A 23,187-nucleotide genomic window follows, 5' to 3' on the forward strand; every position below is an offset into this window, starting at 1 on the left:
CTGGGAATCAAACCCAGGTCCCTGGTCCCTGGTGTCTGTGACAAACATTCCTCTTCTCTCAGGAATGTTTGTCACAGACAAGATTGTTACTATAAACTGGAACGGTGTGGGCTATGGAGTAAATGCAAAAGAATCCACAGCACATTGTGTGTTATACGGAGTAATCCACAACCTGCCTCCGTGAGACAAAAGGCACACTTCAACATGCTACCAGCAGCTACAGTGCAGCTTGCAATGTTATGTATGCCATATTATACAGCCTGTATTTTGCTAGTTGCATCAGGAAAAGGGGCTGCCATCATTGCATCCTATTACATTGAGCCTATGTAACACAGCTTCCCAGACCACGTACAGTGATTCACCAGTATGTTGTGACTGGTAGTTAACAGAAGAGTTCCATTTGGAGTTCATCTTGTACGTTCTGTAACACACTGAATGAGAACAGATGAGAGTGTATTAAACGCACCAACTCAGCCAAGAGTCTGTTACGTACTGGATTACACACAGCAGTGTATTAAACACTGGATTACACTGATAGGAGTGTTACACATGGACAGCAGTGTGTTACTGATTTATACATGGGCAGCAGTGTGTTACACACTGGATTATATAGGGACAGGAGTGCTTTGCACACTGGATTACTCTTGGACACAAGTGTGTTACACACTGGATTACACTCGGACAGGACCACGATGTATAATACAAACGTATTACACATTGATACACATTGTGTAATATACATGTGTGGTACACACTTGACGTACAGTATTGTTACACACTCATGCATGATACACAATCACTGGATGATGCACAGCATCAAAGTAGTGTATTATATAGACATGCATGTTACACACTGAAGACATGTATTGTAATCATACATGTATGTAACACACTGAAGACACAGCAATGTACTGTACACATGCTTGTAACACAGTGACACCCAGCAGTGTGTTACAGTCATGTATGTTACACACTAGATAACACACTGTAGTGTGTTACATATTGCCATGTATGTTACACACTGTATGACACAGCAGAATGCATAATCATGTATGTTACACACTGGATACTCAGACATATAGAGTACACACTGGATGAGACACAGTAGTGTGTTCTCCACAGATGTGTTACTCGCTGGATCAGATCCTACACACCCAAAGCTGCTTGCTGTGATCTCCTGGCCACAATGAAGTCTGTTGTTGAGGATCTTTTTCTTGCCCTACTGAGCTGTGTCAGGGACCTACCTGATCCTGGGTTTGGAAAATGCTCTGGGGCTAAGACTTGGTGTGAGACTTTGCTATGCTTCTGAATCAGAGCTCTGCTCAGGAGAGTTGGAGTGATTATATACATGGGTGTATTTATAGAGAAGGTGTTTTGTTTAAAAAAAAAGATTCTGTAATTCTTCCCTCCTGTTTATAAAGAACGTATACACACAAAATTACTGGCATAGAGCATTCCTCTCTAAAGGGTTGTGGGTGAAAGCTATGCAGGAGTTTTTAATTCGCATTTTATTGTTGCTGTTGATCCTGGTAAATCCTCCAAGGCAGTCACGAAAAGAAAACTTGAAGCAAACAGGCTGATTTGATCCCAGGGCAGCTCCTGTAGAAGATTTTCCAACCACACTCTCAGCTGTTAAAGTTCATCAATAATCGCAGTGATACTCTGGAAGACATCATCCTCTGTTCCCTCGCCTTGTATCTGCACAGTGAAGAACATACACGTGTAATCAGTGCAAGCTGGCAGCGGCACTCATTACGTTCAAACATGGACTAATCATTCTAAACAAACTCTATGAAGTTGACTCTCTCTCTTCCATTCTTCCCAGGATATCGCCAATCCAGCTCTCTCCCCAGGAAACCTGCTGTCCTTTCCCCGGCTGGGCTTTCAGTCCAAAGCTGTGCGGGTTAGTTGGATTGGCCATGCTAAATTGCCCTTTAGTGTCAGGGGAACTAGAGTCATAGAGGTTTACAGCTTAGAAACAGGCCCTTTGGCTCAACTTGTCCATGCTGCCCTTTTTTTTAAACCCCTAAGGTAATCCCAATTGCCCGCATTTGGCCCATATCCCTCTATACTTATCTTACCCATGTAACTGCCTAAATGCTTTTTAAATAAACAAAATTATACCCGCCTCTACTACTACCTCTGGCAATTTGTTCCAGACACTCACCACCCTCTGTGTGAAAAAATTGCCCCTCTGGACACTTTTGTATCTCTCCCCTCTCACCTTAAACCTATGCCGTCTTGGTTTTAGACTCCCCTACCTTTGGGAAAAGATATTGGCTATCTAGCTGATATCTGTGCCCTTCAATATTTTATAGACCTCTATACTTACGTGGCGAAAAACTGCAGCAGGCGACGGTGCAGAGGGACCTCGGGGTCCTTGTGCATGAATCGCAAAAACCCAGCTTGCAGGTGCAGCAGGTGGTCAGGAAGGCGAATGGGATGCTGGCCTTCATAGCGAGGGGGATTGAATATAAAAGTAGGGAGGTCTTGCTGCAGCTGTATAGGGCATTGGTGAGGCCGCAGCTGGAGTACTGTGTGCAGTTTTGGGCGCCGCACCTGCGCAAGGATATTTTGGCCCTGGAGGGAGTGCAGAGGAGGTTTACTAGGCTGATACCGGAGTTGAGGGGATTGAGCTATGAGGAGAGGCTGAATAAACTAGGCTTGTACTCGTTAGAGTTCAGAAGAATGAGGGGAGATCTCATTGAGATGTATAAGATGATGAATGGGATGGATAGGATAGAGGTGGAGAGACTCTTCCCGCTCAAAAAAGACAGTAGGACTAGGGGGCACAGCCTCAAGATAAAAGGGGTGGCGGTTCAGAACGGAGTTGAGGAGGAACTTCTTCACTCAAAGGGTGGTGAATCTCTGGAATTCTCTGCCCGTTGAAGTGGTGGAGGCTGCCTCGCTAAATATTTTTAAGAAGCGGGTTGATGGGTACTTGATAAGAGAGGGGATTAAGGGTTATGGGGAGAGGGCGGGAAAGTGGAACTGAGCCACGACAGATCAGCCATGATCTTATTGAATGGCGGGGCAGGCTCGAAGGGCTAGATGGCCTACTCCTGCTCCTATTTCTTATGTTCTTATTATGTTCTTATGTTCTTAAGATCACCCCTCAGCCTTTTACGCTCCAGAGAAAAAAATCTCAGTCTATCCAGCCTCTCCTTATAACTCAAACCATCAAGTCTTGGTAGCATACTCGTAATTTTTTGGACACTTTTTCTAGTTTAATAATATCCTTTCTTTAATAGGGTGACCAGAATTGCACATTATTTTCCAAGTGTGCCCTTACAACTTGTACAACTTAAATAAGACGTCCCAACTCCTGTATTCAGTATTCTGACCAATGAAATCAAGCATGCCGAATGCCTTCTTTACCACTCTGTCCACCTGTGACTCCACTTTCAAGGAGCTATGAACCTGTACCCCTAGATCCCTCTGCTTACTTGTAGAAACAGGCCCTTTGGCCCAACTTGTCCATGCCACATTTTCTTTTTTAAATCACTAAGCTAGTCCCAGTTGCCCGCGTTTGGCCCATATCTCTCTATACCCATCTTACCCGTATAACTGTATAAATACTTCTTAAAAGATTTTTACTGACAACATGAAGGTTGGTGGTGTTGTAGATAGTTTGGAGGGACGTCAGAGGTTACAGCGTGACATAAGTAGGATGCAAGGCTGGGCGGAGAAGTGGCAGATGGACTTCAACTCAGATAAATGTATAGTGGTCCATTTTAGCAGGTCAAATGGGATGAGGGAATACAATATCAAGGGTAGGAGTCTTAGCAGTGTAGAGGATCGGAAGGACCTTGGGGTCCGGGTCCATAGGACTCTTAACTCGGCCTCGCAGGTGCAGGATGTGGTTAAGAAGGCGTATGGTGTACTGGCCTTCATCAATCGAGAGATTGAGTTTAGGAGTCAGGAGATAATGTTGCAGCTTTATAAGACCCTGGGCAGACCCCTCTTGGAATACTATGCTCAGTTCTGATTGCCTCATTACAGGAAGGATGTGGAAGCTATTGAAAGGGTGCAGAGGAGATTTACAAGGATGTTGCCTGGATTGGATGGCATGCCATGTGAGGATAGATTGAGGGAGCTCGGTCTTTTCTCCCTGGAGAGACGAAGGATGAGAGGTGACCTGATAGAAGTGTGTAAGATGATGAGTGGTATAGATCGGGTGGATTCCCAAAGGCTTTTTCCAAGGGCTGGAATGGTTGCTACGAGACGACACAGGTTTAAGGTGCTGGGGAGTAGGTACAGGGGAGATATCAGGGGTAAGTTTTTCACTCAGAGGGTGGTGGGTGGTGATGGAGGTAAATTCGACAGGGTCTTTGAAGAGACTGCTGGATGAGCACATGGAACTTAATAGAATTGAGGGTTATAGTAAGCCGCGTAGGTATGGATATCATCGGTGCAATTTGTGGGCCGAAGGGCTGTTTGTGCTGTAGTTTTTCCATGTTCTAAAAGACATAATTGTACCCACCTCCACTACTGCCTCTGGCATGGGATTAATGGGAATAGGGCCTGGGAGGGATTGCAGTCGGTGCAGACTTAATTGGCCAAATGGCCTCCTTGTACGCTGTAGGATTCTATGATTCTCTGTCTCTGCAATGATGAGTTGGATAAATCAATTGTAACCACCTCTGTCCTCCCTCAGGATAATAACAGGCACCAATCATGACCCGAGTGACAATATGCCAAGTGTGCAGACAAAATAGGAGCACAAGTAGGCCACTCAGCCCCTCCAGCCTGCTGGCCAATTCATTGAGACCATGGCTGATCTGTCTGTGTTTGGGATTCCACATTCCCATCCACCCCCCACAATAACCTTTGATTCTCTTCCCTAACTATCTACATCTGCCTTAAAAATATTCAGTGAGCCACACTTCCACTGCTTTCCAAGGCAGAAAGTTCCAAAGTCACTCAGCCTTCTGAGAGAAAAAAATTCTTCTCATCTCTCCTAAAAAAGTGACCTCTAATTTTAAAACAGTGTCTCCTTATTCTGGGTTCATCCACAAGAGGAAACATCCTTTCCACATCCACTTTGTCAATACCATTCAGGATCTTATAGACTTCAATCCAGTCACCTCTCACTCACCTAAACTCCAGTGGAAATAAGCCCAGTTTGTCCAGCCTTTCCTCATAAGATAACCCTCTCATTCCAGGTATCAATTCAGAAAACCTCCTCTGATCTGTCTCCGATATATTTACATCCTTAAATGATTTCATTTGGAATTTTAAGTTCCACCAATTCTGGAGATGTGACTTGAATCCATTGAATCCAGATGAACGGCATGGTGACACAGTGGTTAGCACAGCTGCTTCACAGTGCCAGGGACCCGGGTTCAATTCCCGGGCTTAGGTCACTGTCTGTGTGGAGTCTGCACATTCTCCCTGTGTCTGCATGGGTTTCCTCCAAGTGCTCTAGAGAGGGGAGAGATACAAAAGGGTCCAGAGGGGCAATTTTTTCACACAGAGGTTGGTGAGTGTCTGGAACAAGCTGCCAGAGGTAGTAGGATGGACAGGTACAATTTTGTTTAAAAAGCATTTAGACGGTTACATGGGTAAAATGGGTAGAGGGATATGGGCCAAGTGCAAACAATTGGGACTAGCTTAGTGGTAAAAACTAGGTGGCATAGACAAGTTGGACCGAAGGAGCTGTTTCCATGCTGCAAACCTCTAAACACCATCCACTGGGACTGAGAATTCCATTAACGTGTCTGTTCTTTCCCAGGGCTGGAGTGTATGGAACACAGAGTCACTGTCTCAGGATCAGGGGTAGGTCACTGAGATGAGGAGGAATTTCTTTAACTCAGAGGGTGGTGAATCTTTGGAGTTCTGTCCCACAGAGTTCTGGAAGCTCTGTCACTGGCAAATTGAAGGTTGGGGTTTGCTGGGGGTGAGGAGGTGAGGGGATATATGGGGAAGGTGGAGATGAGGCCATGATCTTATTGAGAGTCTGCAAGAAGCAGATACCCTCCCATTCAGCTTCCCAATTCCACTTTATTCAGCAGAGTGACACATTGGCCTGAGGTAAATGTCAATATCATTTACAAAGACAGCGAGGGAGCTGACATCAACTGACCCAAAGTGCTACCAATGTCCCTCCCTGAGTCAGCGACTGTGCCTCAGTTTACCGATGGTCTACCTGCGGGGAAGGTACCTGTGACAGAGTGGCACTCCTGCCCAGGAATGTGACACACCTGCCCCAAACCCCCCAACACTTCAATCTTTCACCAGTGTTATCAGGTGGGGTGGACATCAGAACTTTTACCTTCTTCAGAAGACCTTTATTCTCATAATGTTTCACGACAGGTATAGAATCCACGAAATACCCGTCTACCCGCTTCCGTATTGTCACCTCATTGTCATCGAAGCGATCGCTAGTCTGTCCACGGTTTATTAGGCGTTCCTTCATAACCTCAGGGCTGCAATCGATCAGCAACACGATGGTGGGAAGAGTAAACTACAGACAGAGACAGAAAGATCTGTCACATCCATTCCAATTCTCACTCTACCACCACCTTAAACATCTAACACTGAACCAGGGAAGCTTTTGGAAAGTGTCCGGGATCAGGCTGTGGTCTGTACCAGTTTCCCTTCAGAGGTCAGTCAGTCAGTCAGTGAACAACACAGGGCCAGCATGGAGGGCAGAGGGAATTGCATTAACATAGCACCCTCCTCATCCTCAGCACCATCCCAAACCACATCCAGCCAATGAGGTATTGGCAAAGTGAGCTCATTATGGTGATGTACCATAAAGAGCAGCCAATCCATACACAGCAAGATGTTCACTGATGATTGCACAATATTCAGCACTATTCGCAACTCCTCAGATACTGAAGCAGTCCATGTTCAAATGCAGCAAGACCTGGACAATATCCAGGCTTGGGTTGACAAGTGGCAAGCAGCATTCATGTCACACAAGTGCCAGGTAATGACTATCTCCAACAAGAGAGACTCCAACTATCCCCCCTTTACATCCAATGGAATTCATTACCGAATCGCCTACTGGGATTTTTGCAGTAACTTCATTGCAGTGTTAATGTAAGCCTACTTGTGACACATAAATATCAATCAACACCCAATGGTATGATGGGGCCCAGGAAGAATCTCGCTGGCGATCGGCATCAATAATGCAGAGAAATGTGGAGAAGGGTTCCTCACTCTCCAGGGGGATTGAGATTTCTGATTGTAATGAGGAAGTGTGGATTCCTGGGAGAGTTTGAGATTATCGATGATCACAGGCTGAGGAAATAATCGTCAATCCCACAGCAGACTGAACACGTGCTGTGTCGTTAGACCCAGAACAAAGAACACTACAGCACAGGAACAGGCCCTTCGCCCCCCCCCGAAGCCTGCACCAACCATGCTGCCGGACTGAACTAAAACCCCCTGTCCTTCCAGGGACCATATCCCTCTATTCCCATCTTATCCATGTATTTGTCAAGACGCCCCTTCAGAGTCACTATCGTATCTGCTTCCACTACCTCCCCGGCAGTGAGTTACAGACACTCACCATCCTCAGCAAAAAAACGTGCCTCGTACATCTCCTTTAAACCTTGCCCCTCACAGCTTAAACCTGTGCCCCCTAGTAAAGGAGTGAGGAAGGTGGCAAAATGGTCCATGGCCAGTCTGTCAGTCTGTGTACCTGTTTCCAATGGCCTCAGCTGGCATCCTGGACCATGTAGAGGCCATGTGAAAACATACGGGAGGAGAAATCCTCAGATTCTTTTTCTAAAACGTGGAACTACTCTATCATAAAACATTGAAACTAAAAAACACACCCTGAGGGTTACCATTGGCCAGAAACTGAACTGGACTAGCTATATAAATACCATGGCTACAAGAGCAAGTCAAAGGCGAGGAATCCTGCGGTCAGTAACTCACCTCCTGACTGCCCAAAGCCTGTCCACCATCTACAAGGCACAAGTCAGGAATCTGCTGGAATATTTCCCACTTGCCTGGATGGGTGCAGCTCCAACAACACTCAAGAAACTTGACAACCATCCAGGACAAAGCAGCCCATTTGATTGTCCGACTGTCTATCTATCCCTTACGTTCTTATATTCTCCACCCTCAACGCACAGTGACAGCCGTGTGTAGCATTTACAAGATACGCTGCAGCATCTCCCAAATCCTCAACTGCTACCGTTTAGAGTACATGGGAATCATTGGGAGGTTTCCCTCTGAGTCCCTCCCCATCCTGACTTGGAAATATATTGCTGTCCCCTCACTGTCGCTGGCTCAAAATTTCTCCCCAACAGCACTGTGGGTGTACCTACAGCACATGGACTGCAGCGGGTTCAAGAAGGCAACTCACTCCCCACCTTCTGGAGGGGCAATTAGGGATGGGCAGTAAATGCTGGTCTAGCCAGCAACACCCACATCCCAGAAATGAAAAAAATTAGTAAAAGTAGCAAAACTGCAATGATTCTGGAGATAAAACTGTTTTACTTTTGGAAGCATTTCCTCTCCTCATTGGGCCAGTCTCGCACTGGGCCAGTCTCACTGAGGCAGGAATCACACTGCGGGTTTTGGAGACCACAGCATCAGGGTCTTTGGTCTTTTGAATATTGAATGATTTGATCTCCAGACTTACAGACTTTTCGAAGGCCTCGGCCTGTTTCAAAGTCCGAGGATATCCATCGATCATAAAGCCCTTTGTCTCCTGCAGATTCTCCAACATGGCATCCTTCAAAATCTCCAACGTTGTTCCCTGAGGAAAAACAAGTTAGAAGAAATGTAACTTTATTGACATTTCCCAGAGTCCATGTCATTACAAGTTCTCTCTCTTCTTAGAGGCATAGGTTTACTCTTAACCTTCTTAGAATCACACAATCATGCAGTGCAAAAGAGGCCCTTCGGCCCGTCAAGTCTGCACTGACACATTAGAAACACCTGAACTCCCCCCTAATCCCATTTCCCAGCACTTGGCCCACAGCCCTGAATGTTATGATGAGCCAAAGGACACATCCAGGTACTTTTTAAAGGATGTGAGGCATCCCGCCCCCACCTCCCTCCCAGGCAGCGCATTCCAGACCCGGATAAAAAGGTTTTTCCTCACATCCTCCTAAACCTCCTGCCCCTTAAATCTATGTCCCTCATAACTGACCCTTCAACTAAGGAAAACAGCTGCTCCTTATCCAGTCTGTCCACGCCCTTCATAATCTTATACACTTTGATCAGGTCGCCCCTCGATCTTCTCTGCTCCAGTGAAAACAATCCAAGCCTATCCAGCCTCTCTTCATAACTTCAGTGTTCTATCCCAGGTGAATCCTGGTGAATCTCCTCTGCACCCCCTCTAGTGCAGTCACATCCTTGAATAATGTGGTGACCAGAACTGCGCGCAGTAGTCTAGCTGTGGCCTCACCAAAGTTCGATACAACTCCAACATGATTTCCCTGCTTATGTAATCTGTCATGATGTGGGTATGCCGGCGTTGGACTGGCGTAAACACAGTAAAAAGTCTGACAACACCAGGTTTTAGTCCAACCTATTTATTTGATAATATACTCACTAGCTTTCGGGGTTACCCCCTTCGTCAGGCCTGAAGGGGGTAACCCCGAAAGCTAGTGAGTATATTATCAAATAAATAGGTTGGACTAAAACCTGGTGTTGTCAGACTTTTTACTATGTAATCTGTGCCTCGATTGATAAAGGCAAGTTTCTCATAAGCCTTTTTCACCGCCCTGCTAACATGCCGTTCCGCTTTCAGAGATCTGTGGAGAAACACGCCAAGGTCCCTTTGTTTCACAGAACTTCCCAGTGTCCTGCCATTCATTGAGTACTTCATTTTCAAATCACTCCTTCCAAAGTGGCCGAGTGAGGGAACCATGGTTCACAAAGGAGGCTGAATGTCTTGTTAAGAGGAAAAAGGAAGCGTATGTAAGGATGAGAAAACAAGTTGGGTCAGTTGGGTCACTTGAGGGTTACAAGGTAGCTAGGAATGAGTTAAAGAAAAGACTTAGGAGAGCTAGGAGGAGGCATGAGAAGTCCTTAGCGGGTCAGATAAAGGAAAACCCCAAAGCATTTTACCCTTATGTGAGAAATAAAAGAATGCTCAGGGTGAGGTTAGGGCCAGTCAAGGATAGTAGTGGGAACTTGTGCATGGAGTCAGAAGAAATAGATTGAACGAATACTTCAGTGTTCACTAAGGAGAAGGGCCATGAAGATGTATTAGCAATTTTGAAAAACCTGAGGGTCGATAAGTCCCCTGGGCCAGATGGGATACATCCTAGGATACTTTGGGAGGCAAGGGATGAGATTGCAGAGCCTTTAGCTTTGATCTTTGGGACCTCACTGTCCACAGGGATTGTAAGAAACCTGACAACACCAGGTTTAAGTCCAACCAATTTATTTGGACTTAAACCTGGTGTTGTCAGACTTCTTACTGTGTTTACCTCAGTCCAACACTGGCATCTCTACATCACGGGGATTGTGCCAGAGGACTGGAGAGTGGCGAATGTTGTTCCGCTCTTCAAGAAAGGAAATAGGAATGACCCTGGTAATTATAGGCCAGTTAGTCTTACTTTGATGGTCTTCAAGTTAATGGAAAGGCTCCTGAGGGATAGGATTTATGACCATTTGGAAAGATGCAGTTTAATCCGGGATAGTCAGCACGGTTTCGTGAGGGGTAAGTCCTGCCTCACAAATTTGATTGAATTCTTTGAGGAGGTAACTAAGTGTGTAGATGAAGGTGGAGCAGTTGATGTCATATACATAGATTTTAGTAAGGCGTTTGATAAGGTTCCCCATGGTAGGCTCATGAAGAAAGTAAGGAGGTGTGGGATAGAAGGAAATTTGGCCGATTGGATAAGTAACTGGTTGTCTCATAGACACAGGGTGGTGGTGGAGGGAAAATTTTAAGACTGGAGGCCAGTTACCAGCGGTGTACCACAGGGGATCAGTGCTGGGTCCTCTGCTATTTGTGATTTTTATCAATGACTTGGAGGAGGGGGCTGAAGGGTGGGTCAGTAAATTTGCTGATGACACCAAGATTGGAGGAGTAGTGGATGAGGTGAAGGGCTGTTGTAGGCTGCAAAGAGACATTGATAGGATGCAGAGCTGGGCCAAAAAGTGGCAGATGGAGTTTAACCCTGATAAGTGTGGGATGACTCATTTTGATAGAACAAACCTGAATGCGGATTACAGGGTCAACGGCAGGGTTCTGAGGAATGTGGAGGAACAGAGAGATCTTGGGGTTCATATCCACAGATCTCTGAAGGTTGCCACTCAAGTGGATAGAGGCGTGAAGAAGGCTTTTAGTGTGTTAGCGTTTATTAACAGGGGGTTTGAGTTTAAGAGCCGTCGGGTTATGCTGCATCTATACAGGACCATGGTGAGACCACATTTGGAATATTGTGTTCAGTTCTGGTCACCTCAGTATAAGAAGGATGTGGAAGCATTGGAGAGAGTGCAGAGGAGATTTACCAGGATGCTGCCTGGTTTGGAGGGTAGGTCTTATGAGGAAAGGTTGAGGGAGCTGGGGCTTTTCTCTTTGGAGCGGAGGAGGATGAGAGGTTTATAAGATGATGAGGGGATAGATAGAGTGGACGTGCTGAGACTATTTCCTCAGGTGGTTGTAGCTGTTACTAGGGGTTATAACTATAAGGTTCATGGAAGGAGATATAGGAGGGATGTCCGAGGTAGATTCTTCACTCAGGGAGTGGTTGGGGTGTGGAATACACTGCCTGCTGTGATAGTGGAGTTGGACACTTTAGGAACTTTCAAGCGGTTATTGGATGGGCACATGGAGCACACCAGAATGATAGGGAGTGGGTTGATCTTGGGTTTGGACATAGCTCGGCACAACATTGAGGGCTGAAGGTCCTGTACTGTGCTGTGCTGTTCTATGTTTCTATCACAAGATGGAGACATGACTCAAAATAAGAAAAGCCTGTGATTGGATCAGCCGCTGGGGAAGGATAGGAAATAGGGAGGCGGGATTGGGGGGTGAAATTATTGGGTCAGGTGGATTATTTCAGAACGAGTGTTGCTCAAAGGTTTTCTCTATTATTGTGAGGCCTCAGAAAGTTAATACAGAAAGGATGTGGGCCTAACTCCAGGCAAGAGAACAGCTGCCAACAAGTCTTTCTACTGAGCTCGGCATTCCTGATATTCCTGAAGTCAGTCTGATTCCCTGGGAAAGGAGTGAGCATCGGAAATCCTTTCCAATCTCAGTGGAGGGGCTGCGGAGAGTTGGGTCCACACCAGCAGAGACAGGAGTTGGGAATTAAGGGCAGTGCGGAATGGTGATGGCTGAGGGCAAAGGACTGAGAATCGTGCTGGGCAGCGAGACGCAGCTCACAAAACAAACGATGCCCCCCCCAGCCCGGTGGAACAACAGCGTAGATAATGAGGTCACAACTGTTTCTTCAGAAGGAACTCTTCAAAATGCAGTTAATGAAACAAAACTTACACCAACGTATAAATCACAGACAGGGTTTAGTAAAGAAACATCATTACTCCAAACCTGGGGCCTTGCCCTGGGCCAATCCAAACTCCCCACAATTCTACATAGTTCCTTATTTATAACAAATTAGCTGGTTAACTGACTATTACTGTGACTGGTTCCATGTTTTGCTGAGTTTTTTACCCAGAGGGGGTGGGTAGGTGCCTGGAACTCGCTGCTGGGGGGAGGTAGTGGAAGCAGATACAACTTTTAAGGGGCGTCTTGACAAGTACATGAATAGGATGGGAACAGAGGGATAGGGTCCCCGGAAGGGTAGGGGGTTTTAGTTCAGTTGGGCAGCATGGTCAGTGCAGGCTTGGAGGGCCGAAGGGCCTGTTCCTGTGCTGTCATTTCCTTTGTTCTTTGGGTCAGCTGACCCTTACATCTTGCTCCCATTGGTCACATTACATCCAATAGAAATTTGTCACTGGTTATATTCTAACACTGGCTACTCACCAATGGCACGAGGCCTCCTTCAATCATGATTTTCTTGATTTTATTTCCTCGCTCGGTTTCATTACTGATTTCCTTCCGGAGAAGATTCCCCGTCGACAGGTGGGTGAAACCATATTTCTCCATCATTTTCACACACTGACTGCCTTTGCCAGAACCTGGGCCTCCTGGAACATTGACAAAGCATTCACATCAAGCTCTCACTGGAATAACTTCCCACTCATTCATTTCCTCACAAACTTCCCCCTCATCCAAGTGAACAATGTCCATACAAAAACAACTCATATTTACCAGGAGGAGGTTACAGAGATGGGGAGAGGGTTAGAGAGATAGGGAGGGGTGTAGGAACTGGAGGAGGTTACAGAGATAGGGAGGCAGTGTAGGGACTGGAGGAAGTGATAGAGTAGGGAGGGGTGTAGGGGCTGGAGGAGGTTAGAGAGATAGGGAGATGGTGTAGGGGGCTGGAGGAGGTTACAGAGATAGGGAGGAGTGTAGGGGCTGGAGGAGGTTACAGAGATAGGGAGAGGGTGTAGGAGCTGGAGGAGGTTAGAGAGATAGGGAGGGGCTGTAGAGACTGGATGAGGTTACAGAGATAGGGAGGGGGTGTAGGAGCTGGAGGAGGTTAGAGAGATAGGGAGGGGCTGCAGAGACTGGAGGAGGTTACAGAGATAGGGAGGGGCTGCAGAGACTGGAGGAGGTTACAGAGATAGGGAGGGGCTGTAGAGACTGGAGGAGGTTACAGAGATAGGGAGGGGTGTAGAGGCTGGAGGAGGTTATAGAGATAGGGAGGGGGTGTAGGGGCTGGAGGAGGTTACAGAGATAGGGAGGGGGTGTAGGGGCTGGAGGAGGTTACAGAGATAGGGAGGGGTGTTGGGGCTCGAGGAGGTTACAGAGATAGGGAGGGGTGTTGGGGCTCGAGGAGGTTACAGAGATAGGGAGGGGTGTTGGAGCTCGAGGAGGTTACAGAGATAGGGAGGGGTGTAGGGGCTGGAGGAGGTTACAGAGATAGGGAGGGGTGTAGGGGCTCGAGGAGGTTACAGAGATAGGGAGGGGTGTAGGAGCTGGAGGAGGTTAGAGAGATAGGGAGGGGCTGTAGAGACTGGACAAGGTTACAGAGATAGGGAGGGGGTGTAGGAGCTGGAGGAGGTTAGAGAGATAGGGAGGGGCTGTAGAGACTGGAGGAGGTTACAGAGATAGGGGTGTAGGGGCTGGAGGAGGTTACAGAGATAGGGAGGGGGTGTAGGGGCTGGAGGAGGTTACAGGGATAGGGAGGGGGTGTAGGAGCTGGAGGAGGTTACAGAGATAGGGAGGGGGGTGTAGGAGCTGGAGGAGGTTACAGAGATAGGGAGGGGGTGTAGGGGCTGGAGGAGGTTACAGAGATAGGGAGGGGGTGTAGAGGCTGGAGGAGGTTACAGAGATAGGGAGGGGGTGTAGGGGCTGGAGGAGGTTAGAGAGATAGGGAGGGGGTGTAGGGGCTGGAGGAGGTTAGAGAGATAGGGAGGGGGTGTAGGGGCTGGAGGAGGTTACGGAGATAGGGAGGGGGTGTAGGGGCTGGAGGAGGTTACAGAGATAGGGAGGGGGTGTAGGGGCTGGAGGAGGTTAACAGGGATAGGGAGGGGTGTTGGGGCTGGAGGAGTAATGGGGGAGGGGTGCACAAGTCTATGGAGGGAGCTGTAAACAGAAGATGGATTTGGGAATGGTGGTGGTCTGTGAGTCAGTGTCCATCTGCAGCTCAGTGAACGGGATATGGGCTGAATAAAATCAACTGCAGGGCTCCAGATAGGCTGACGGTTATGGAGATATTTAGAACAAAGAAGAACAAAGAACAACCCAGCACGGGAAACAGGCCCTTTGGCCCAACGAGCCCACGCCGCCATCTTAACAAAACATTTTTCCGACACCTCCCTTGACCCGTGTCTATGCTTACGGTACCCCCATTGGAAACCAGATTCAGGGGAGAATAATTTAGGGACAATTTGTTACACCAATCAGCCTAAGAGCACATCTTTGGGGTGTGGGAGGAAACCGGAGCGCCCGGAGGAAACCCATGCAACCACAGGGAGAATGCGCAAACTCCCACAGACACCGGCCCAAATCCATGTATCTGCACAGCTAGCAGTGATAGTCACTGAGCTGTTGTGGTGCCCATCTGCTGGTCCAGTTTTAAGCACACACACGACACGAAGTACTAGGCTACTCTCGAAACATCCAAGAGCAGCCCACGCACGACCCACCGTGTGCATGCCCCTCGTTAGACAACAAGGTGGACCGACACACCTGCGGAGTAAAAGAGACAAAACATCAACACATGTAGCATTAGATTTCCAGGAACGTCCCGAGGCTCTGATCCTTATTTAAAACAGTTTCCTATAACCCTCCATCCCTGTGTCACTCATGTGCCTATCTAAGTAAACCTTAAACAAGTCCAGCGTGCCTGCCTCCACCACCTTACTCGGTAGCGCATTCCATACCCCCACGACCCTCTGTGTGAAAAACCTCCCTCTAGCAGCCAAATTATACTTCTCCCCCCTCACCCTTAGCTCATGACCCCTCGTGATATTTGTCTCCAATCTAGGAAAAAGCCTGCCACTGTTGACTCTATCTATACCCTTCATTATTTTATACACCTCTATTAGATCCCCCCTTAATCTCCGTCTTTCTAAGGAGAAAAGCCCCAGTTTACCCAATCTTTCCTCATATCCCAGTCCTTCCATACCAGGCAGCATCCTGGGAAACTTCCTCGGCACTCTCTTAGTGGGAAGACTGTAGACTCTGTTAGAAAGAGGTTGCCAAAGGGAGTTACAATTAAACAATTTGTTTCTAATCTCCATGTACAATAACCAAACATAGGAGACCCTTCAGCCCATCACCTCTGTGCTGGTGGAGTTTATGTAATAGTCTCACTGGTCTGACCTTTCCCTCTATCTCCGTTTCCAGCACATTTTCAGATGTCACATTCCGTGCCATCCCCATGGAACGATCTCTCCCTGTGTCTCTGGGTGATTATTTTAAATCTATACACTCCTGCCCTGTGATACAGTTTCAGTTATTTAATCTCAATCAAGTCTCCCGTTAATGTTCTCTGTGAGAAGGAGAGCGACTGGCTTGTTCTGTAGGAAGTGTCTTTATTTATTTATTAAAATACACACAGTCTGATCAGAATCAAATCTTAAACATTGACACCAGATTCCAGAGAAGATTTCTTTTACTCACCAATCACAAAGATAATTTTAGTGAGTTTCAGCTTTTCTGGAAGAGAAATATTTAAAATTTTAGTTCAAACTGTTGAATTTTCCTAAATTGTTTGGTAAAACACAGACCTAACCCCCATCCCACCCCCCAACCCCCCTCAACCCCCACCCTCCAGCCCCCATCCTCCCTCACCCCCCCAATTCCCCTCATCCCCACCCTCCAATCCCCTCCATCTCACCCTCCCATCCACCCCCACCCCCTCAGTCCCCCCATCCCACCCCTCAACCCCCACCCTCCAGCCCCTATCCCACCCTCTAACCCCCACATCCACGCCCCATCCTCCCTCACCCCCCCAATTTCCTCCATCCCACCCCCCAACCCCCCTCACCCCCCACCCTCCAGCCCCCATCCCAACCTTCAATCCCCCCCATCCATCTCCCATCCTCCCTCACCCCACCAACTCCCCTCACCCCCCACCCTCCAATTCCCCCATCCCACTCCCCAACCCCCCTCACCCATCCACGCTCCAGCTCCTCATCCCACCTGCCAACTCCCCCCCATCCACACCCCCATCCTCCCTCATCCCCTCAACTCCCCTCACCCCCTACTCTCCAAACCCCCATCCCACCCCCAACCCCCCTCCCCCCCCCCCATGGTCCAGCCTCCCATCCCACCTGCCAACCACCCATCCACCCCCCCATCCTCCCTCACCCCCATCCCCCAACTCCCCCATCCTCCCTCACCCCCACCCCCCAACTCCCCCATCCTCCCTCACCCCCATCCCCCAACTCCCCCATCCTCCCACTCCCACAACCCCCCTCACCCCCAACTCCCCCATCCCCCCTCACCCCCATCCCCCAACTCCCCCATCCTCCCTCACCCCCATCCCCACCCCCACAGTATTTTTATTGAGATTTCCACTCACACTGGGACATGTTGGGGATCAGAGTGAATCAAGGACTTTGAGAAGCTGAATGTAAACTACCTGTCCACCAGAGGGAGCCTGGGTAACATGTTCAGCTCCTGGACACAGGCTCATTTACACCTGTTTCTGTGGCAGAGATACTGACCGAGTCAGCCTTAGCTCAGTGGGTAACACTCTCACTTCGGGGTCAGAAAGTAGTGGGTTCAAGTCTCACTCCAGAGTCTTAAGCATGAAATCCAAAGAGAATTCTGCACTGTCAGAGGGTCAGTGCTGAGGGAGTGCCGCACTGTCAGAGGGTCAGTACTGAGGGAGTGCCGCACTGTCAGAGGGTCAGTGCTGAGGGAGTGCCGCACTGTCAGAGGGCCAGTGCTGAGGGAGTGCCGCACTGTCAGAGGGTCAGTGCTGAGGGAGTGCCGCACTGTCAGAGGGTCAGTGCTGAGGGAGTGCCGCACTGTCAGAGGGTCAGTGCTGAGGGAGTGCCGCACTGTCAGAGGGTCAGTGCTGAGGGAGTGCCGCACTGTCAGAGGGTCAGTACTGAGGGAGTGCCGCACTGTCAGAGGGCCAGTGCTGAGGGAGTGCCGCACTGTCAGGAGTACTGTTTTTTCAGGAGATGTTAGACTGAGAGATATCTTTCTTCTTGGATGTATATAAAAGATCATTATTCTAAAACTGTTTATGATAATCCATCTCCAGTTCTCTGACCAATTTTCAGGCTTGTGAACATGGGATTGGAGGATTACAAATGTGATGGTGTTGTTTAAGAAAGAGACAATGGAAAACTCAGGAAAGTACGGATCTGTCAGATTAATAGTGGGAAAATTGATGAAGAATATAATACGCAATGAGATAAGTATACATTTCAATAAAATATATTAATATTATAAGTCAAGGGCACGTCACATCTGACCAATTTGATGGGGTTCTTTGACGAGGTGACACAAGGTGTGGATGTTGTATATTTGGACTTTGAGAAAGTATTTGATACGATGCCGGGGGCAGGGATTGTTGGCGAATTCAGAATGTTTGGGATTGAAGGGTCCTTGGCAGCATGGATAGAAGATGGCTAAGGGATAGGAAACAGAGGGTAGATATAGATGGGCATTTCTCAGACTGGAGACAAGATACAAAAAATACAGCCACGTTAACAGGCCCTTTGGCCCATCAAGCTTGCGCCAATACACGGTTTCCATCCCTCTGTCTGCCTCCCATTCATGTGTCTATCAGGATACATCTTGAACATTGCTAATGTGCCAGTTTCCACCATCTCCTCTGGCTGCGCGTTCCAGCACCCACCACTCTCTGCGTGAAAACCATACCCCGCACATCTCCTTAAACTTTCCCCCTCTCACCTTGAACTGTGCCCCCTTGTAATTGATACTTCCACCCTGGGAAAGCCACTGACTATCTACCCTGTCTATGCCTCCGATAATTTTGTAGACCTCTATCAGCCTCCATCTTTCCAGTGAAAACAATCCTAGTTTATTCAAACTCTCTTCATAGTCAACACCCTCGAGACCAGGCAACATCCTGGTGAACCTCCTTTGCACCCTCTCCAAAGCTTCCACATCCTTCTGGTAGTGTGGTGACTAGAACTGCGTGCAATACTCCAAATGCGGCCTAGCCAAGGTTTTATAAAGCTGCAACATGATTTCCCAACTCCTGTATTCAATGCCCTGAATGATGAAGGAAGCATGACCTATGCCTTCTTGTTCACTTGTGTTCCACTTTTAGGAATCTGAGGACCTGCACACCCAGATCCAAAGGGTTCTGCCTTTTACAGTGTAACTCACACCTCCAAAACGCACCACCCCACATTTGTCCAGATTAAATTTCATCTGCCCTTTTTGTGCCCAAGTCTTTTAAGAGACTTTTGGATAAATACATGGAATTTAGTAAAATAGAAGATTATAGGTAAGCCTAGTAGGTAGGGACATGTTTGGCGCAACTTGTGGGCCAAAGGGCCTGTTTTGTGCTGCAATTTTTCTATGTTCTGCGTCTCCAATCTATCTATATCCTGTTGTATCCTTTCACAATCCTCGGCACTATCAGCAATTCTACCAATCTTCATGTCATCCACAAAGTTACGAGTCAGACCCCCCACATTTTCCTCCAGATCATTTATATATATATATTACAAACAACAGGGGCCCCAGCACTGATCCCTACAGTACACCGCTAGCTACAGATCTCCATTCTGAGAACACCTTCCACCACTACCCCCTGTCTTCTGTGAGACTTCAGTTCTGTACCCACCCCATCAGCACACACCAAATCCCATGAGACTTAACCTTCTGCACCAGCCTGCCATGAGGAAGGTGCTGTGAAAGTGGTCTTCCCCAGCGATCAGTGCTGCAAACTTTGCTTTTTCTGGTTTATATAAACGATTTTGAGGTGGGTTTTGAGGGCAAAATGTCTGAATGTGCAGATGATACTAAGCTGGGGAAATTGGTGAATTGTGAGAATGACGCTGAGGGGTTTCAGAGGGACATTGACAAGCTGGTGAAATGGACAGAGACCTGGCAGATAAACTTCAATGCAGCAGAGTGTGAGGGAATGCATTCTGGGAGCAGAAGCATTGGGAGACAATCCAGCCTTGATGGTAGGGAAATACAGAGGCAGAGTGATCCTCAGGGTTCAAGTGCAGCATTCTCTGAAGGTGGCCAGGTAAGGCTGACGGGATTGTTGGGTTTAGAAATAGAGACATAGACCGGAATTTTACCGTCCTGTCCGCCACGGGAATCGGAGTGGGTGAAGGACGGATCATGGGAAGGTCCCTTGGGAGAAGCGAGGCTGGAAAATCCTACCCAGTATAAAAGCAAGGAAGCCACACCCTTACACATCATTGATCAGAGCACATTCAGAGTATTGTGTTCAGTTCTGGGCACCTTGTTACAGGAGGGATGTTAAAGCCCTGGAAAGAATGACACAGAGAGAAGGAGAGAGTGCAAAGGAGATTCACCAGAAAGATACCAGGAATGAGGAATTTTTAGATACAAGGAAAGATTCGAGAAATTGGGCTGATTTTCCTTGGAGTCGAGTGGATTAAGAGGTGACTTTATTGAGGTGATCAGAATGAACAGGGTGAAGGGGGATATTGTCTTTCCCCTGGTCGGTGTGTCAGTGACTGGGTGGGGGGGGTCACAATTTCAGGATGGTCAGCGAGACAGCGCAGGGTGAGATAAGGAGAAACATCTTTATCAGGGAGTTGGGATTTGGAATGCGCTGCCTGGGAGAGAGGTGGAGGCAGATTCCTCGGAGGTTTAAAAGAGAGCTGGATACAGATTTGAAGGTGATACACGGAGAGGAGAACAGAGACAGGGCTGGAGAACGGGATGAGCTGGGTAAGGAGATGGTGCAGACATACCAAATGGCCTCTGTAAAATTCCACATTAATCAGCATGATAAAACAAGGGGCTTCCTGTGTGTAAATTGGTTACTGAAGATGACATCAGCTGTAAAGACTTTTGGGACAAGCTGAATTGTTTGAAATGCCCAATTTTAACCTCAGCTTCCCAATAGGATGTGACAGCTGAGTTTTCCCTGTGTTGTCCTTTTCTGGGTGAATGTCTGGGAGTTTGGACAGGTTCCAGGCTAATTCTGAATCTGTCGCTCGGTACACTAAACTGGGAAGAACGCTCATTGCTTCCAGTTTAATTCACGTTGTAGATTTTACCCCTAGCCTCAGTATTTTGAGATAGAATTTATCCCTTAATGGGCTATCAGTTCTCAGAACAGCCCCTCCTACACCTCCTGGTCCTCGGAGCAGAACCCAGTGAGCTGTAATGAGTAACAGAGAGAGAGAGAGAGAGTGGCTTCAGATCACAGTACTGGATTCTTGGGGAATGGCCTCGAGACTAGCCCAATCCACAGTCACTGGGATGTCCTCACTACCTCCCCGTGTCTCACTGAGATTCAGCGGGGGGCTGTTTTAAGGATGAATAACCCTTTGGTGACATTAGAACCACAAAGGAGAATTTTTTGCGCCTCCACCCCTCTAGCCGTACGGGGTAAGGGGGAGGTCTGGCTGTCATTTTTAGGGGCGGTTTCACTGATTTTTTTTCTCCCCCCCAGGTTTACCTTTAACTTCGTCACAAATCTGTACTGAGTCGCCACTTTTACAGTTCCCCATTCCTTCTTCTGTCTAGTGTTCTGGCTTCTGATCTCCTCCAATAGCCGGTGAGTACAAGCCCCTCAGTATCGCAGCTGTTTGCCTTTTTCCTTGTTTCTCTACTGGGTCACCCAGCCTTTGTGACTTAACAGTAGGAGACCTGGGCATCACCCCCTGGGCTGTACATGGTCTGTGCCACCTCTAAGCATTGTGCCATAGAGCAAAGTGTGTCAGGCAGGCAGGGTGAAAGGGAGACAATGTGCTGAAACTTTCTGATGTGTGTGAGCGCAGGAAGTCTGGATCAGAGCTGGATGATGAGGAACAGACGGAACACCAGTCCGTCTATCAGAGACTGGCACTCTCGATGTAACCTCACACTGCCAGTGTCACTCTGCTGATTGTTCCTCTGTATCCTCCACTTTCTCCCAATTCCAATGAGCTCGATCTTCCTTCTCTCTGACTCCACACTCTCTTGGAATTGATAAGCTACACACCACCTTATTCCGGCACACACCACCTCCTCTCCTTCCTCACCCTCGCTTTCCACCCGACTCCCTACAACTCTTTCTAAAGCAGATTCTTGCTGATTCCCCGCACTGCCCTGGGGTGATACTGAGGTTTGGGATCAGTCTCCTGATACAAGAGCAGGGGGTGGGAGAGGGGGGAGGGGGGAATGGGGCAGTGACCCTCTCCACCTTTTACTGATGACTTCACAATGTCTGATTGTCACCGTGTGAGAAGGACAGTTGGGGGGTTGGGGGGGTGGGGGGACCCTGCAGGCAGAGAACATCCACACATCGCCAACCTGGGGGGGGGGCTTCTAATTTACAAAGCAACTGGTCCCCTCCCTCACAGGATGAATAATCCACTGCAGACAACCCCCAGCAACTAAAAAGACAGTTTCATCCCAGAGTTCAATTCAAAGGGAAAGTTTGGAGTTGTACCCACACACACGCGGAAGAGATTTAAAGTTTACTTTTGTCAGTGTCACAAGTCAGGCTTACATTAACACCACAATGAAGTTACTGTGAAAATCCCCTAGTCGCCACACTCTGGCGCCTGTTTGGGTAGCACTGAGGGAGAATTTAGCACGGCCAATGCCCCCTACCCAGTCGGTCTTTCGGACTGTGGGAGGAAACCGGAGCACCCGGAGGAAACCCGCGCAGACACGGGGAGACCATACACACAAACTGTGATCCAAGCCGGGAATCGAACCCGGGTCCCTGGTGCTGTGAGGGAGCAGCGCTAACCACTGAGGGAATAAGTGCGCATTTCCCAACCGCAGAAAATCCATAGAAGACCTGGAATTGCATTTGTTGCTGTATTGCGGGGAGGGGTATATACTTAATATCAGTGAATTAATTACAGGTTATCTGCTATTGGTTAATGAGGGATGCAGGTGAGAAACAATTGGAGATTTTTTGGCTCTGATTCAGGGAAATGAGATGAAATTGCTGTTTTCCTCTGTTTCCCTGACAGTGCAGTTCAGCATCTAAAATGTGACACTCTTAAAATGAACAGCAAACCTCCCCTGTCTATATCTCCCAGCCAGTCAGTGCAGAGTTTGTGATGACAGGCCCCGTAAACATTACATAAGAAGATAAAGGTATAGAGAAAATCTCAGCGGGTCTGGCAGCCTCTGTAAGAAGAGAAAAGAGCTGACGTTTCAACCCTTTGTCAAAGCTCCGACATCTGGACTCAAAACATGAGCTCCCTTCTCCCCTTACAGACGCTGCCAGACCTGCTGAGATTTTCCAGCATTTTCTCTTTTGGTTTCGGATTCCAGCATCCGCAGTAATTTGCTTTTATCCAGGGTAAATGTGTATCTGTTAAGGCTTATAGACAGTGAAGAGGCGACAGGCGTTCTGGCACTGGTTTGCTGAGATTCTGAGGCTTCCCTTTCTTGTGGATCATTTTAAATCGGTGAGCTGGAACTGTGAGTGTAAAAGGTTAAAATGTCACTGCAGTTACTCAACTTGGGGCCACGTGATTGTGTTTTTAATTTGATTAATTTTCTCCATGGGTTTTACTGAGGGAGAATGAACAGGGTCAGGG

At 47.9% G+C, this 23,187-nt stretch overlaps 1 protein-coding gene across 1 annotated transcript; it reads right to left on the reverse strand.

Moving 5' to 3' along the window:
* Window positions 1-1,447: 1,447 nt before the first annotated feature.
* Window positions 1,448-13,047, reverse strand: LOC145361009 (adenylate kinase isoenzyme 1-like). Its single transcript, XM_080216533.1, has 4 exons — window positions 12,911-13,047; window positions 8,603-8,719; window positions 6,275-6,466; window positions 1,448-1,698 (listed from the first exon to the last, which is right to left on the reverse strand). Exons 1-4 carry the CDS (start codon window positions 13,034-13,036, stop codon window positions 1,633-1,635), a joined length of 501 nt encoding a protein of 166 aa, XP_080072659.1. The 5' UTR covers window positions 13,037-13,047; the 3' UTR covers window positions 1,448-1,632.
* Window positions 13,048-23,187: the final 10,140 nt, after the last annotated feature.

The sequence above is a fragment of the Carcharhinus amblyrhynchos genome, chromosome 33 (assembly GCF_965287045.1).
Source record: "Carcharhinus amblyrhynchos chromosome 33, sCarAmb.v2.hapA, whole genome shotgun sequence".
NCBI classification, from domain to species: Eukaryota; Metazoa; Chordata; class Chondrichthyes; order Carcharhiniformes; family Carcharhinidae; genus Carcharhinus; species Carcharhinus amblyrhynchos.

Coding starts and splice junctions, on each gene's coding strand:
- LOC145361009 (XM_080216533.1), bottom strand. CDS start 13,036: ATGATGGAGAAATATGGTTTCACCCACCTGTCGACGGGGAATCTTCTC. Junction 8,720..12,910: donor AAGGAGGCCTCGTGCCATTG/GTGAGTAGCCAG, acceptor GTTTTTCCTCAG/GGAACAACGTTGGAGATTTT. Junction 1,699..6,274: donor ATAAAGGTCTTCTGAAGAAG/GTAAAAGTTCTG, acceptor TTCACTGTGCAG/ATACAAGGCGAGGGAACAGA.